Here is a 17999-nt window from a genome sequence, read left to right on the forward strand (position 1 = left end):
TTGAAGCCTGAATCTGGAATGAGGTGAATACACAAATTCCAATTACCATTAAAGAGACATCATCATTTGCTGGAAGGGAATACTGTCTGTACAGAATGCCATTGCTACCTCTTTATCTGTTTCTCCTTTTACTTGTTCCATTGTACAGAAATCCATATGGTGAAACTTGTAATCACTGCTTTATTTTCACTTGTATTATCCACATAGATGGACTTAACACCTGTGCTGGATTATGGAGGATACATTCTTCTCAGGGGCTAATTGCCACCAGTAGCTGGTAGGATACATCAGAATGAAGTAGAAGAAGACATGATGGCCTTTCTGGAGGATGGAGTAATGCCTCCTGCTTTAGGGTTGAAAAGAGACCTAGTGGCTTGCCTCAATAAACTGGAGACTACAAGTGTCCCATTCCTTTGTAGGGGAAGGAGAATGCTTGCAGTAAAATGGGGTAGTTTTCCCAAGTCTCCACTTGTGCATTTTAATGCTAGACCAATATCCTCCCATCTTGCACTTACTAATATGACCCATAGACCCATAGAGGTGTGTTTGTTTTTTTGCCAGTGTGGCAAATGGGGTTACAAATGAAGTGTGTGACAATGTGATACTTCATCCAGATAAGATATGCTAATGCATCTTTTCTGTAACGATTGCATCTTCAGTATAATGCAGGGGCCTCCAAACTGACCTGGTTCGTACATAGGTACAACCCATGGTTTGTTGTTGGGTTAACTACTGGGTTGCTTAGTCTCTAAACAACCCAGTTGTCCAGGTTTGCACATCACACTACACAACCTACAAAGGAGCTGATTGTGGGTTGTGCTATAAAGTGGAAGAGGCAGGCATGCTACGGGCAGTGCTCTCGCACATTCCCAACAGCTCATTGGTTTTTGAACCAATGGACCAATGGGTTGTTGTTACTTGTGAACAGCCCGAGTGGCTTAGAGGCATATATACTGATTGTGCTGGAGCAATTCAAAATGAGACTAGATGTCCATTCTGCTGCCTCTCTTTCAACAAAATTTTTGGGCTGAAAGTTGGTGATGACAGCACTGTCTGAGAAGCATACTCCTATGCTAGGAATACTAGGGAATTGGGGATCACTAAAGGAGCAGTAAGCTAAGAGGAAGGTAGATTGGTGACAGAAAAAGAAGTGTTGTCATGGTGGTGGGGATGGGGCAAATACTGAGGAGAAAATTGAAATGATGGGCTGTGGCTCTTGGATATTTAAATAACTTTTTGTATGTTCTTTGACTTAGGAAATTTACTTGCCTGTTTACAAATATTCCTTATATAGAAACAGACACTGTTCTATGCATTTTCATGTGAACTGCAGGTGGTAATCTGATTTCAGTGTTGTGGGAATATAGTCTTCTCCCAGCCTTGTATTTAAGCACTAACCTGGTAGTCATAGATGACAGGAATTGCTTCTTGTATTTTAAAGTTGCAAACTATATTTACCATTCTCACATTGTATATTAAGGGTGTGTTGCCTAAACGAGTTCTAACTTTTGGGAGAGGTTTTAATTTTTAATGCATTGCATTCACAAATCGTTTCCGTTCATTTCCAGAGTGCTGAGGCAGTAAAAAAGGCTAGGAGCTATTTGGAATTTGTAGAGGACTTTATTCAGGTTCCTAGGAGTCTTGTGGGTATGTAGTACTGATAAAATTTAACACAATTGTATAGCTGTGGGGAAAGAGGCCATTCACTATGAAAACATGTATGTGTGCCCCCCCCCCCCCGCTTTAATATCACATATGAAGCTGCTGTATATTGGCAGCTGAAGCAGTTGAATATATAGGGATAATGTTGTTTCTGCAACAGGTTGCTTTTTCTGGATATGTGCAGAGAAGCATTCTGGAAGTGGGGAAGTCACTGGCACTAAGAGATAGGGAAGTGAAGCAGACCTTACCAAACAAGTGGACTCCCTATCTCCAGTCCATTTCTGTCTAGACTAGGAAGCAAGAGTAGGCAGCACTTTCCCCTCAACAACTTGAATTGAGCCCAGAAACAAATTGGCAGCCAGTGCAACTGTTGTAAGACTGATGTAATATTTGTAAATAATGCATGCTAGAAAATAGTCTGACTGTCACATTTTGCACCAGCTGCAGTTTCCAAACATACTTCAAGGGCAGCCCTATGTAGAGTGTGTTGTAGTAGTCTTAATAGGGAGTTGGCTATGGCATGTATCAGTGTGGCCATATCTTCTCCAGCAAAAGAGGACAGCTGGTGCACTAGCTGAAACTGGCAAAAAGCACTCCTGGCCATAGCCACCACCTGGGAATTCCAAAGCAGTACTGGATCCAGGAATGCCCCCAAACTGTGCACCTGCTCCTCCATGGGTTGGGGAGATGGCTTGGGGTCAGCTTCATTGCCCCTTTTATCTTTTTGTTCCTTCCATATTAAAAGTTCTGTGTTCCAAGCTGTTGCTGTTTCAGATTAGGGGAAAAGAGTCGTCCTCTTTGGGTAAGGTTTACTTCCTGCCTTTTGGTCCTGAGGAAGTAGACTTTCCACTTTCAGATTTTTTCTCAGCTTATGCCCAGAAAGGAGATATAGCATGTAAGACAAAATCTCCCTTTTCTTCCTTATTCTTAAATGGTATATTGTATTCCACATTCAGTCCCTGGGAGAGTTTGTTGGACTGGGTCCATAAATATGGAATAATTATATAAATATGGAATAATTTGTTGTTTGTAACTGTGTGTTATATATGTTATGAACTTCTTGATAAGCTGCTTTGAGTTCATTTTATAAAGAAAAATGGGGTGTTTAAATAAAATAATAATGTTTTTTAAATAAGTTCTTTGTTGCTGTTCTTTGGTCCATTCCCAAGTTACCAACTGAATATGCTGGTGGTTTGGGATTTCCTTAAAATGTTCAAATCTCATGTGAGGTTCTGAAGTACATACATAACTGTAAAGGATTTGTACACTTCAAAGTATTGCACTGGTTGCTATTTATGTATTGTCTTTGTCTGTTAATTGTTCCAAGATGATAAAAGGAGGTATTCTTAATCTTTTAGCTATTTTTCTTGTTGATGGTTTATTTGAGCAACTATCCTCAATGGTGGTTCAAAATTTAATCGTCTTTATGTGTTAAAGGAAAAGTTATTGGCAAAAATGGAAAAGTTATTCAGGAGATCGTGGACAAGTCTGGAGTTGTGAGAGTGAGAATTGAAGGAGACAACGAGAACAAACTTCCCAGAGAAGATGTACGATTTCACCCTTGCTTAAGTTTTAACTCTATGTTTTTTTTGTCAGTGACACTTCTATCAATATTAAGCTTAACATGTAGTTTCAGGATTAGCAGTACAGCACAACCGTAAAAATGGGGCATAGAACTTATTGAGTTACTCTATGATCTGAAGGAACTAACAGAGAATTGCCACTTCAGGTGTCTTTCAGTTAATCAATGCCTTGATGCAGTCTGATGTATGTATGATGGATGCCTTTTAATACATTAGATCAGTGATTTTCAAAAACTATATATAAGAACATAAAAACCCTACTGGATGAGACCAAAGACCTATCGAGTTCAGCATCCTGTTTTCCATAATGCCATCCAAATGCCTATGGAAGGCCAAAAGCAAATGCGTGTCCATCATATATGGACTGAGAATAATTAATGCAGTGGTTATCCATCTTTCTACCTGTCCACATCAATTTATCCATTGAACCTCTTGCACATCTGCCAAAGAACTGAATGCAACCTAGAACACACAGTGTTATCCTATGGCTGCACACTGCAGGTGAAAATCAGTCCAAGATCCTTCTAAGGAAACCATGCAGTCTCTCAAAATACAAGATTAAAAGCAGTATGCCTCTGAATACCAGTTGCTGGCGGACAACAGCAGGAGAGGGCAATTTACTGCAGTAAACAGAGTGAAAAATGGATGCATGCGTTAAAATTATTGCAGAAGAAATTATTTTTTGAGATCACAATCAGATAAGCATAACAAACAACATACTAAAAGTTATGTTTAACTTGATGCAAAATGGGGTTTTCATTCCCTGTTAGGCTAGCCTTATTACAGGGGAGAGATGGGCGACAACTCTGGGCACTGCAGACCATCCTCCTGTGGGGGCTTCAAAAGCAGTGTGTGGTTGCTGCAGCCTCTTTGCAGACACTGAAAAGGGTAGGGGACATCCAACTGAAGCGACTCATTGACAGTGCAAAACCATGTCAAGCATAGCATCCCGTGCCAATAACAGCCAATGTATATTGAATGGATAAAGAACTTCGGCTATTATTAGTATGGGGGCATTATTTATTTATTCATTACATTTCTGTACTGCCCAATAGCCGAAGCTCTCTGGGCTGTTCACAAAAATTAAAACCACAAAGTACATCATAAAAACAATATAACATACAAAAACGACAATATAAAAATACAACCAGAATAAAACCTAACAGCAATGTAGAGATTTAAAATACAGTAACATCAGCAAAACAACAAAGCTAAAACACTAGGATGCTGGAAAAATAAAAAGGTGTTCGCTTGGTGTCGAAAACAGCACATCATAGGCACCAGGTGAACTTCTCTAGGGAGCTCATTCCACAGCCAGGGTGCCACTGTAGAAAAGGCCCTCTTCCTGGTAGTTACCTGCCTTACTTACTTTGGCGGGGACTCCCAGAGACAGACCCCTGAAAATAATTTTCAGGTCTAGGCAAGTACATATGGGAGGAGACGATCCTTCAGATAACCTGGCCCCAAGCCATTTAGGGCTTTGAATGTTAATACCAGTACTTCAAATTGGGCGTGGGCCTGGACTGGCAGCCAGTGTAGCTGGAGAAGTAATGGCACTGATTCAGAACAGCCACTGTCTCGCCTGGATTTGATGAGAAAGAATGGTACAGCTGGAGTGTGTCATCTGCATATTGATGACACCTCAGCCCACACCTCTGGATAACCTTCCCCAGTGGTCTCATGTAGATGTTGAACAGCATAGGGGATAGAATAGAGCCCTGTGGAACCCCATAGCATAGCTGCCAAGGCACAGAGCAATAATCCCCCAGCAGCATAGCTGATTTTGGAGTCGGCCATCCAAGTAGGAGCAGAACCACTGCAGTGCCTCCAATTCCCAGCTCAGACAACCTATCCAGAAGGATACCATGGTCGATGGTATAGAAAGCTGCTGAGAGGTCCCAAGAGAATCAACAGAGTCGCACTCCCCCTGTCCCTCTCCCAGCAAAGGTCATCCCGTCATCAACCAAGGTAGTTTCCGTTCCAAAACCAGGCCTGAAGCCCAGTGGAAATAGATCTAGATAATCCATTTCATTCAAGAGTGCCTGGAGTTGTCCTGCAACCACCCACTCAAAAACCTTGCCCAGGAAGGGGATGCTAGCCACTGGCCTATACCTATTAACATCCTCCAGGTCCAGGTTAGGGTTTTTCAGGCGTGGCCTAATTAGTGCCTGTTTTAAAGAGATCAGAACCACTCCCTCTCTAGAGGAATTTACAACCTTCTGGATCCAGCTGAATATCCCCTCCTTATTTGATGTGATGAGCTATGAAGGGAAAGGGTCGAGCACACTGGTGATCAATCTGACTTGGCCAAGCATCTTGTCCGCATCCTTGGGCCTCAATAACTGAAACGCATCCAATAAAACTGGACCAGATGGTGCTCTGGATGCATCTACTAATGGAACTGCACTAATCGTGGTGTCCAATTTGTGATGAATTGGCTTTAGAAGTATGATAATTTTTCCCCATTTTTATTGTGCTAATTATTAAGACACAAATGACCTATTAAATATTTCAATATTCAAATGTTTGAAAAGCTAATTTATGGGGGTGGAGGATGACCCATTTGACTCCGTACAAGCAGGGATATTACAATGTCAGGCAACACTCTCTTTTCAGTCATTTCAAACAACTGGTGATGAAAAAAACCATTCCAAGCCAAGATTGCCTTTGCCTCACTCAACTTAGGATCTGAGAGTTAGGTTATAATTCTGACTGCTATTCAATTTACTTATTCATAAAATATACACAGACAAGTTGGAAACTGTGATAATATGCCGTGTTTAGAGATGGATGCTCCTTACACATATCCATCCCCCAATAGGCATACAGACACACAGTCCACAGATAGGATAAAGAGCTGTGCATGGGGATTGTTTGAAGGGTGGTGTAGCTACTCACTCAAAAATAATGAAGAGTCTGCAATCCAGCTCACTGTTACACTTGGGTCTTGCTAAAATGGGCTTAACTGTGATAACTGCACAGTGGATTGTAGACATAATTTGCTTATGACTTGGTTTATGTATGTTTGAAAATAGTATTTTATCTTTGTAGGGGATGGTTCCATTCGTCTTTGTGGGCACTAAAGAAAGCATTGGGAATGTCCAAGTACTTCTTGAATACCATATTGCCTATTTGAAGGTAAGCATTGTTTGTGGTAAAGACAGGATTTTCCTTGATTAACTGCTCCCGTTTTAGGTTTTGTAGAAATTCTTACCCTAGTTGCAGATACTTTGTTCATTTTGTACCCAGTATTAAACTAATTTTGTTTGTTTAAAATCCAACCCATGGATGTTCCCCATCTGGCCAGCAAAGCCCCTGTATGGATTCCTCCAGGGGCAAGGCTTGGCTTCCCAGCCCCCACCCCTTGGAGGAATCCCCGGTGCACAGGAAAATCATAAATTGGAGATAACAGCGGCAATGTGGGCATGTGTGAAGCCAGGGCCTCGGTAGGAGTGGCTCCTTCCAGCAGTGGCTGGGTCATCCTTGGTGCTCTTGCTGCCCATGATGGGGATAGCAAGAGGTGCTTGACTTGGTTGGCACTGGGAGGAGCTGCTCCTTCTAACACCGGCTGAGTCATAAGAACATAAGAAGAGCCATGTGGATCAGACCAAGGGTCCATCTTGTCCAACATTCTGTTCACAGTGGCCAACCAGCTGTTGACCAGTCCCTGTCTCCAAGCTGAGAGAGGCAGGGGGAATTTACATCATTGAAGAGATACACAACAGGGGGGAATAATTGCGCTGCATTTAAATTATATGGCTTTGAGTTGTGTAGAACTTCAGTGATACCAATTCATTGATAGTTGTGGCTGTCAAATGGCTGACATGAAGTATGATGGAATATATTGACCCTCCTCAAAGGCCTCGAAGTGTAAGCCCCCTGACGGCTTATTGGAAAATATATTGGCATTGCCTCATACTGCACTTCTACCTGTGTAGCAGTCATTGTCTTAAACTATTGCAATTTAAATGGGGAACTGATGTGCAGCTGCTGTATAGCTGGGAATCCTTGTAGGTTCTGCTAAAAATCATCCCAGGTTGAATAGGGGCCAGATTATACTGCTTCAGCATTTACAGGTCTTCCAAATGCATCCGGGTGGAAATCTCCAGTTAACTCTGGTATGTTGCCATCATGGTTGTCACAACTGGTTGTCTTTATGTCCCGTACTGATGCTACTGTCTCTACCCCCCCCACTTCCTGCTTAAAAGCCTGACTTCCATCTGGTTTGAGCTTGTTCCAACCAGATTTCTGTTTTTTCAACTTTTTCATTTTGTCATTACACAGCTTTTCAAGAATGCACAGTAATATGACTCGTGAAGGACATTTTCATTATTACTCTTAACAAAGTAGAACCAAACAAATCTGACTTATACATAACTGAATAACAGCCTTGAGGTCTGCTGCATACAAAGGATTGATGGAAATCTTTATTAGATCTCCACACACAGAGAGGAGCAAACAACATATAGCAAATGTTCTGAAAGCAATGTGAACCAAAGCTATCCAAAACATAACTACGATACTGGAGTACATTATATCATGTTGGCTTTTAGTGGGACTTGCAGTCCAGTCACCAAAAGTACTATTGCCCTTGGAGCACTATGCACTTAGAATCATAGAATCATAGAATAGTAGGGTTGGAAGGGGCCTACAAGGCCATCGAGTCCAACCCCCTGCTCAATGCAGGAATCCAAGTCAGAGCATCCCTGACAAATGGCTGTCCAGCCTCGTCTTGAAGGCCTCCAGTGTGGGAGAGCCCACCACCTCCCCAGGTAATTGGTTGCATTGTCGTATTGCTCTTACAGTCAGGAAGTTTTTCCTGATGTTCAGCCGGAATCTGGCTTCCTGTAACTTGAGCCCATTATTCCGTGTCCTGCACTCTGGGATGATCAAGAAGAGATCCTGGCCTTCTTCTCTGTGACAACCTTTCAAATACTTGAAGAGTGCTATCATATCTCCCCTCAGTCTTCTCTTCTCAAGGCTAAACATGCCCAGTTCTTTCAGTCTCTCTTCATAGGGCTTTGTTTCCAGTCCCATGATCATCTTTGTTGCCCTCCTCTGAACCCTCTCCAGTTTGTCTGCATCCTTCTTAAAGTGTGGTGCCCAGAACTGGACACAGTACTCCAGATGAGGCCTAACCAGTGCTGAGTAGAGGGGAACTAGTACTTCCCGGAATTTGGAAGCGATGCTTCTATGAATGCAGCCCAAAAGAGCATTGGCCTTTTTTGCAGCCACATCACATTGTTGGCTCATATTCAGCTTGTGATCGACAACAATTCCAAGATCCTTCTTGCTTGTAGTGTGGTTGAGCCACGTATCCCCCATCTTGTAACTGTGCATTTGGTTTCTTTTTCCTAGGTGCAGAACTTGGCATTTGTCCCTATTAAATGTCATTCTGTTGTTTTCTGCCCAGCGCTCCAGTCTATCCAGATCACTTTGAATTTTGTTTCTGTCTTCCAAAGTATTAGCTATCCCTCCCAATTTTGTGTCATCTGCAAATTTGATCATTTATTTGGATTATTTGGATCTTAAGATGAATATGATTTTTAGCTGCTTTGAATGTTAAAAAATGGATAGAAATGTGTTTAAAAAATTCAGCAGTGTGGATGGGGGTGGAAAGCAACACTGTGGACTTGCTTATATTTAATTTAACAATGCAGGAAGTGGAACAGCTACGGATGGAGAGGCTCCAAATTGATGAGCAGCTACGTCAAATTGGCATGGGTTTCAGACCTTCATCTACCAGAGGTCTGGAAAAGGAGAAGGGTTATACCACTGATGAGAGCAATCCTTCTTCCGTACAAGGCTCCAGGTCATATAGTGGAAGAGGTAGAGGACGGAGAGGCCCCAATTACACCTCTGGCTATGGTGAGCATTATAAAAAATAAGTGATGAAAACCATTTTGATATTTTTATCAGTAGCATAGCTTATTTGTTTGGCTCCTGCTATTATGGACAAAAACACAACAGATGGTGGGTGTGCTGTGTGCTTTGACAGAATTTGTGAACCTGTTACCAATATGTGTCAGCTCCTGAAAGATCATGATGCTTAATTTAGAAATTCAGAGTATCAAAAAGAACTTTGTGAATGTGGACTTCAGAAATAACTTGCTGGTTTCTAACTGTTTAGAGCTTGGCCAATATGCTTTCACAGTTATCTTTGCTATCCTTAACATAAAAAGGATCTTTCTCAGGAACTCAGCTATAACTTATAGGTCCAGAATGTGCATTCAGGCATCTTGTTGCTCACTCTGGTCCAGAGAAATGATGGACTGATCTATTTTTCACATATCATTTGTTAGGTTAGTTACAGGAAACTAATGAACTCCGAAGAAAAAATAGGTTATCTAATATAGAATATAGAGCTGGTGCAGTGCGTGCATGACTGTATGTTTCTGCAGACAGCATAACCATGATATATTAATTCATATGTGTTTGAAGAGATATTTCCCCACAGAGCCTCATATACATGTTTTACACCTCTTGTGAATAGACTCAGCACTACGTTGGGAATCTTGGCCTTCTGCAAGTGCTGTGGGAAAAACTTCTATCAGTTGACTTTCCATTTCTCCACTTAGTAGAACACTTTATGGTTTCTGCAATAATAAACCTGTTGGTGACCAAAAGCTTCCACTTTTCCTTTTTTTAAACAAGTTATTATGCTTTTTTAAACAAGTTATTATGGACGTGATGAGACCTGTCAGACATTGGAGGCTTTTTCTGTAGCTTAATCAAGTAGATTTGTAACTCTAAAACAAACACTGATGGAGTGATTGAGATTGCCTTCTTATGTCTTAAAAAGTGCTTTTCTTTGGGAGAGAGGGGTGCACTTCTTAGAACTAATTATGAATATACAAAGAACAGTTGAAGGATTAAAGTATGTAGAGCTGATAAACAACGGATGTATGTAGCCTGTAGTCCCACTGCATGCTGACTTATCAGTGGTGGTTGTGACAGACTGAGTCTAAAGGGCAGGCTACCACTCCAAGATAGTACTCTTTTTAACCCATTATAATTGTCACATATTAGTTGGTTAACCTGTCTGCCCAAGTACTGATGGGAAACCCTACTCTGCTTTTCATTTGCAATGTTAGGCTTTGTAATGAATACCATTTTCTCCAGGTTGGTGTGAGGAAGGCATCCCATGATGGGTTAACTCCCCCATCGCCCAAGGAAAAGCAGGGACCAAGTGACAGATTTTCAGGTATTCTATTGGTCCCAGGCTCCTCTATGGCGGTTTGTCCTGCTTTTCGGCCAGGAAAGAACTATTTCTCATATTTCCTCCTTCTGTTACTACTACTACTACTCTTTTGGCTTTAAAAACGCGTATTTTCTTAGCTCTAACTTCCAAACTTTCCTACTTCTCCTTAAAAAAAAACACACAAAGACAAATGCAACTTCTTTTAGTCTCTGTTTGTTCTGCTGCTCCTTTTTTACCCTTTATTATGGCTCCCCCGGAGAAGAAATCAAGCTCCAAGGCTGCAATCAAGCAGTTACTCATGTAAGGGTAGTCAGAAAACAACGAGCATGAGCACCCTCGCCTCCTGTGAAGTGCTGACGATGCCTGAGATGATGGGGTCCGCGATAACCAGCTTGTCGGCTCACGCCGCCTGCTGAGTCTTGCCGAAATGAAGAGGGAAAGTTCCAATCCTGCCGTAAGGGAGACGGCTCAGCTTGATGGAATCAGAGCACTTTCATCAGCCAGCCATACCACCCTCTCCAACATGCAGCCCATGATTAGACTTGATCTGGGCTCGGAAGAGGATGAAAGAGGGTGGCAGGAATGCAACACAAGGCCTGCAAAATGGGTGAGAATGCCTAATGATTCCCACCAAACTAGATGGGTGGCCATTTTGGAGAGCTGTTTCTGATTTCTCAAGCAGGAAGAAGCTGCCATTCCCCCCCCCACCTCTTCTAATCTACAATGAGGGAATAAAGTCGTCCGCCCCACCCCCACACATTTCTGAAATGGATAAATCAGTACTTTCCCAACTCACCATGGTGGTACTAGATAAACTTAATTAATCATTTATTAGATAAGCAAGGTGCTAGAAGAGGCCGTGCATGGAAGCATACTCGTGATGTGTATGCATCTGATTGTTGTTCACCACCAAATCCGAAAAGCAGAAAAAAAGACTTCTAACTCAAAAAGATCCAGCCCCATGCCCAGTCAGTATTCCTCTGCAGACTCCAGGGAAGGTTTTCCCAAGCCACGCTCCGTAACTGTGGGTCAGGCCACTAGGCCACACTCAACTATAACCGAGCCACACCCAGCTGGTGATTCTTCCTCACCTTCACAACAATAGGTCAGCTTGGGGAATGATCAGATGTATAAACAGTAGTGGACTCTGCATCTGACAGATTTTTTTAAATAGAGAAGACTGTACCTTTGTTGTCCAAAGCAGTTGCCTTCTTAGCCACTCAGCCAACAGAACCAGAGAAAAAAACAACTATCCAGAGAAACTGTGATGTTCCCAGAGCCTCAGCAAACCATTGGAGAGGTACCCTTTCCTAACTCTTTAAAAAAATTACTAAAAGAGGAATGGAAATCACCCATTCAGGGGAAGAAGGGCACTAATACAGCACATAAATTTTATACGCTTCCATGGGATGTCATGGAAGAACTTAAAACACCTCTTGTAGATGTTGCCATGGCGGCACTCTTGTCAGGGGCAGTCATTCCAAAAGATGGAGACACCCCCCTTACAAACCAGGGTGAAAGAAGGTCTGATGTAGCATTATAGAAAACTCATGAAGCAGCAGCCCTAGCCCTGCGAGCATCAGCAGTTTCCTCTACCTTCACTAGAGCTTTACTGTGCGTGGAGGATATTTATATTTATAAACAATAAAGACTTACATCAGACTATCTTCTATAGAAGATTACTTAAAACTCTCAAAATCTTTTGCCTCCTTAGCAGACGCCACACAGGATGCACTTCAATTTAATGCACACTCCATGGCAGCCCCGGCTGTGGCTCGATATTCCATCTGGCATAAGCACTGGAACATAGGTATTGCCTCTAGATGAAACTTTGCCACAGTTGCCCTTCACGGGCACACAGCTATTTGGAGAAAAAGCTTTAAAGGGTATCCTTATAGAAACCAAAGTTAAGAAACCGGCCATGCCTTCATCTTTCAGGAGGGAGGATAGGAAGTCCTTTAACAGGCCTTACCCTTCCTTTTGTCCTTTCAGGTCTGCTAACCAGTCTTCCTTTCGTTTCAAAAACTACAGATTCCCCAAACCAGCCTGGTCCAGCCAGTGCTTCCAGCCCAGAGGCGCCAGTGCGTCTAGCTCCTCTGCTAAACCATCTTTTTCCTTCCAGTCAGCCAAAACTGGACCTCAACAATTCTGATGCCAGTGATCCCAAAGTGGGAAGAAGACTGCAGCATTTCCTTCCGGCCTGGGAACAATCAACATCAGATCACTGGATCTTAGACACCATCAGCAAGGGCTTCCACATCAAATTCTGGAAAGATCCACCTCCTAGATTCATTCCATCACCAACATCATGCTTCACTACCAAAAAGCATATAATTTCAGAAGCAATACAACATCTACTTCAAATAGGGGTCATAGAACAGGCTCTGCCTCAAGAAAAAGGCAAAGGCATCTACTCAGTCTTCTTTGTGGTTGCCAAAAAAGATGGAGAATGGCAGGCCATACTGGATCTCAAACACCTTAACACATTTGTAAAGTACAGATGTTTTTGCAGGGAAACACTTCAAACAATCAGAGAAGCCCTTCACAAAGGAGAATTTCTCATGTCAATTGACTTCACCGAAGCTTATCTCCATATTCCAATCTCCTCACATCACAGACGTTTCCTGTGCTACCAGAATCAGCACTTTCAACACAGAGCCATGCCCTTTGGCCTAACATCAGCACCCTGTGTCTTCACCAAGATCATAGTGTCCCTGGTGGCCCATCTATAGCTAAAAGCAGTATACATCTACCCATACCTGGATTACCTACTCATCCAGTCCCCTTCCAGTCACAAAGCTTCACTGGATCTTTCCCTACAGTTGCCTGCCTCCATCAGCACAGATTCATCATAAACAGGAAAAAGAGCCACCTTACACCAACACAGTCTCTACTCCACCTCAGAGTCATATTCAACACCATGAAGGGCTATCTGGTCTCTCCCGACAGAGCGTTCAAACGACAAACTCAAAGAAATTTCAACATCAACACAATGCAGACTTAATGGATCTGGCACACCTGCTGGGCCTTGTGATCTCCTGCCTTGGCATTGTTCCATGGGCCAGACTGCTTTTTTGCCCCTTACAATGACCACCAGGAGGGAACATAGCATAATCCACTTTACTCACCAACTCAGAGCTTCTCTTCTTTGGTGGCAACACCTCCCAAACCTTCAGACGGATACACCATTCTAGGAACCGTGCAAGATCACGCTAACTGCAAATTCCAACCTCAGGGGATGGGGGCCCAACTGCAATAGTAACCCAAGGCAAATGGCAGCATTAGAAAAGAAACACAGCATCAGTTGGCTGGAACTCGGAGCAATACACTTGGGCCTGAAGCACCTCTAGCACCACATCCAGTGCTCACATGTTCTCATAAGAACAGACAATATGACGGCAAAGGCACGCATGAATTGTCAGGGAGTATCCAAACTTGCTCACTTTATGAAGAAGCCACATGGCAGACCACCTGAGCTAACAACAGGTAGAGCTGGGGGAGTGCAGCCTGCATCTTTCAGTGTTTCAGGAAATTCAACACCAGTTCAGCCCTCTCACAGTGGATCTACTCACCTCACAACACAACCACAAGCGCCCAAGATTGTTTTTGAGATTCACCCTTACAGAACACCAGGAATAGATGCGCTGAACCTCAGCTGGCCAAAGGAGAGACTCTTAAGCCTTTCCACCAATCCTCACGAGGGTGTTGCAAAAGATCAGACAGGAACAAGTGACAGTTGTCCTCTTGATAGCCTCATTCTGGCCATGCTGACCATAGTTCTCCTAACTCCTATACCTGGCACATCAAGAGCCATGATTCCTCCCTCTGAAAGCAGGTCTCCTATCCCAGGACCCAGTTCTTCACCTGAAGACAGGATGGTTTTGATTAGCCACATGGCTATTGAAATATCCATCTATTCCAAGCTAGGCGATCCGGATACAGTCATAAATACCCTGCTAGCATCCTGCAAAGAATCCACATCACACATATATGAGATCACTTGGAAGGCATTCTCCAGATGGCATAGGAGAAAAAAGGTCGACACCCAAAGAGCAGACATCAAAGAACTTCTCTACCTCAAAGCAGGGCTTGACTTGGGCCTAAAACCCAGCACCTTGCACAGGCAAACATCAGCCGTCTCTTCAGTTCTATCAAAACCAAGATGCCGTTCAGTACGCACACACTCTCACCTTAATTGATCCCTCCCAGGAGCCTCTCTGAAAAGTCCTCCCACGATTCACAGATTCCCATCATGGAGTATATATGTAGTCCTCTCAGCATTAACAAAAGGTCCTTTTGAACCATTTAAATCTGTATCACTTAGAACATTGTCTCAAAAAGTTATTCCTGGTAGCCATTAGTTCTGCATGCAGAATATCAGCCCTTTCAGTAAGTAAAGGGCTCATCAACTTTCAAAAAGACACAGTGATCCTCAGGATGGATCCGACATTCATCCCAAAAGTTAACACCTTGTTTCATAGGTCTCAGGAGCTGATCCTACTCTACTTCTGTCTTAGTCCCTCTCACCCATAGTAGAGGGATTGGCACAAATTGGATGTACGGAAGGCAGTAAAAATCTACCGTAAGCATACCCAGTCCTTTAGACAATCTGATTCTTTATTCATAAGCAGCTATGGCCAAAAAAGTGTCCAGATCCACATTAGCTAGATAGTTAAAAGCATGCATATTTCTGGCATATGAGGCATCACACCTCTCCATATTACAGCACACTGAACTAGATCAGCAGCCACTTTGGCTGCTTTAAGCATTAATGCATCCTTGGCTGAGATATACAAGGCAACAACTTGGAAAAACCCAAATTCTTTCATTATAGGCATTACAAAATTGACACATATGCCTTTCCAGATGCCTCCTTTGGTAAGAGGGTAGCATCACAGTAGACTTTGTTGATTTGTAAACCTTCTTCCCACCCAAACTGGTAGTCAAGCTTTAGCATATTCCATTGTGGGATGCCTTCCTTGCACCAACCTGGGGAATGGAACATTGGTACCTGTTGAGAAGTTTCCTTCTGGGTTGGTGTGTGGAAGGCATCCCAACTGCACCCTTATTTTTCACTGAGTCTATACACACACAGTTCTACAGCAACTGACCTCTATGCCCTCCAGCTGGTCCTTTACCTACAGGACTCTAGTCAGTTATTTTTTTCAGGTGTGATAACTGTCTTAACATTAAAACTGCATGGCCTTGTCCTTCTCACAACTCTACCTAGGAGTGTCTACTTTTCTCTATTTCTGAGCTATAGCCACAGACAGAACTGGCAAGGAGGACCCTGGGACCAATAGAGTTCTTGAAAATCTGTCACATGCTCCCTGCTTTTCCTTGGGCGATAGGGGAGTTAGCCCATTGTGGGATGCCTTCCACACACCAGCCCAGAAGGAACCTTCTCGGTAAGTATCAATGTTTGGTTCTGTCCTTCATTAACTTAGTAAAATTGTGATTGCCCTGTATATAATGGCAGATAATCCTGCCATAGTGCCCCCCCAGGTTGTTCTATAACCTAAGTCCATACTGGTGGATATGGCCTACTTCTAGAGTTGAACCACCAGTGTGGGGGAACGGGTAGCTGTGATGCAAAATCCATTTCTAACCCCCAAGAATGCAGAAGTTGGTTATCCCTTGTTCATAGAATTCAGGACATTCCTTGTTGTTGTTGTTGTTCAGAGTTAAAGAGATCATGGAAAGTGCCTTATCTTGCTGCTTTCCATTGCTAAGTGAGGTAAAAGGCAGTAAAAGGGTTCCTTAGTGAGTGGAGTTTATAACTAAGCACAGTAGGCTGTGCATAACCCAAGACCATGAGCAATGAAGTATGGGATGGACTGAAATACCCTGGATGTCCTTGTTTGTGTAGGCACAGGATGTTATCCTCAGTTGACAAGCCTGAATAGTAAACCCAATTCTTGATTATGTAGCTAGGCCCATAATTATGCAGATACCTGGAATAACCTTTGTCCTGAAAATGTAACCCATCACTTCCTTATTGTGATAGTGAAAGTACATAATTATTGAACTGCTTTTGCTCGCTTCTTTATTTTTCTCACCTTTGCTATAAATGCTACAGGAAAAAGTAGCTAAAATGCTGGAAGAAAAGCAGCACGTATACAGCATTTTAGAGTGTTCAGTATTTCATTATCTCGTGTTCTGTATTACAGAGAACCAAACCTGGATCACTGTGCACTTTGGGTTGTATCCAATGGTGGCTGTGCCTTAATGGACAGTGCTTCTGTTCATGCAAGTCAAGGCACTTTTCATCAATCCATCTCCCCCCACTCCCCCAACCTACTGCAGTTGTTTACACCATATCCCATTCTGTTCTGGAGGGTCCCCTCCATTTAGAAAGTAGAAATCTTGGCTGCTGTCTAAATGTAACACATCACTGAGATGTAGGAATGCTTTTTTAATAGGAGTAGCTATTTTTTTAGGCATTGCAAATGCTGTTTAGGTATTGGCTTAGACATCTGTGTCTTGTGGCATATTCTTGATCTTGAAATCGTATGGAAGCTGTGGTCTATAGATGGTATTGAACTGGCCAAGCTAGTATGAAATGGAAGTATCCAGTTTCATAAATAAGAAAACATACTCCCCTTCAGATCTGCTCCCATTTGGTTCATACTACTAATCTTTTATGCTTCATTATTTGTATGGATTAAGCTTTTCCAGCGATTATCACTTCCAGACTGCTTAGGAATAGCTAGGTTTCACATGCCATGACTGAAGTGGCTGCTTAATAAAACAGACTGGCTCTTTGCCAATCCTGTTGATCTTCATTGGCATCTGGTTGGTGCTCCAGAGTTCACATTCAGCATTTCTTATTGGCTTTTTGGACTGTCTGCTTTTTGGGCTAAGTTCTGTTACCTGTTTCAGACACTAGTACAATTATGGCTTGATACTGGCCGTATGCATTCTGTTAGAAACTGCATAGTAATTTGTGGAGCAAACCTCCACCTGTGCTTTTTGTGCCTAGGAGAACAATACTTAATTCTTCCCTCTCATTTGTTTATAAAGGAACAAATTCTGAGCTGTCTAATCCCTCCGAAACAGAATCAGAAAGGAAAGATGAACTGAGTGACTGGTCATTAGCAGGAGATGATGACCGAGATAGCAGACACCAGCGTGACAGCAGAAGGCGTCCACCAGGGGGAAGAGGACGTAGTGTTTCTGGGGGCCGTGGACGAGGTGGCCCCCGAGGTGGGAAGTCATCTATCAGTTCTGGTAAGTACTTGAGAGGCACGTTTTGAAATTCCGCAGCAAGAAGCAGTGTCTTGAAATTCTTCTGCTGCAACTTTCAAGTTGACTGCCTTGATCCAGGAATTGCAATCAAATGTGAAGACTTGCAGTTCAGAGGGCTTTACTGTTCTTAGATTTGGTACTTTGAACTCACCTGTCCCCCCTCATATGTACCAGAATTACAGCATACAGTTCTTATGTTATACCTTAATTTGGAAGCTACCAGAAAGTCATATTGAGACAAATTGCACAAGGAAGTAAACAGAGAACAATTGTCCTTAAGCTCCCCTGCTGAATTTTCTGGAGGG

The 17999-nt window shown here is 42.8% G+C and overlaps 1 protein-coding gene across 4 annotated transcripts in view; it reads left to right on the top strand.

Annotated features, from left to right (window-relative positions):
• FXR1 (FMR1 autosomal homolog 1) overlaps positions 1 to 17999 on the top strand; it is a 56384-nt gene that overhangs the window by 32977 nt on the left and 5408 nt on the right. For 3 of the 4 annotated variants that reach the window (XM_084847570.1, XM_084847571.1, XM_084847568.1), the window contains exons 9-13: positions 1569 to 1647; positions 3100 to 3209; positions 6297 to 6383; positions 8906 to 9113; positions 17470 to 17676. In XM_084847570.1, coding sequence (XP_084703696.1) covers positions 1569 to 1647; positions 3100 to 3209; positions 6297 to 6383; positions 8906 to 9113; positions 17470 to 17676 — 691 coding nt within the window. The remainder of the gene's footprint in view (positions 1 to 1568; positions 1648 to 3099; positions 3210 to 6296; positions 6384 to 8905; positions 9114 to 17469; positions 17677 to 17999) is intronic. The other variant, XM_084847569.1, reaches the window with a different exon arrangement.

This window comes from Heloderma suspectum, chromosome 3 (assembly GCF_057233095.1).
Source record: "Heloderma suspectum isolate Gila_16-S chromosome 3, 16-S_ref, whole genome shotgun sequence".
Taxonomy (NCBI): domain Eukaryota; kingdom Metazoa; phylum Chordata; class Lepidosauria; order Squamata; family Helodermatidae; genus Heloderma; species Heloderma suspectum.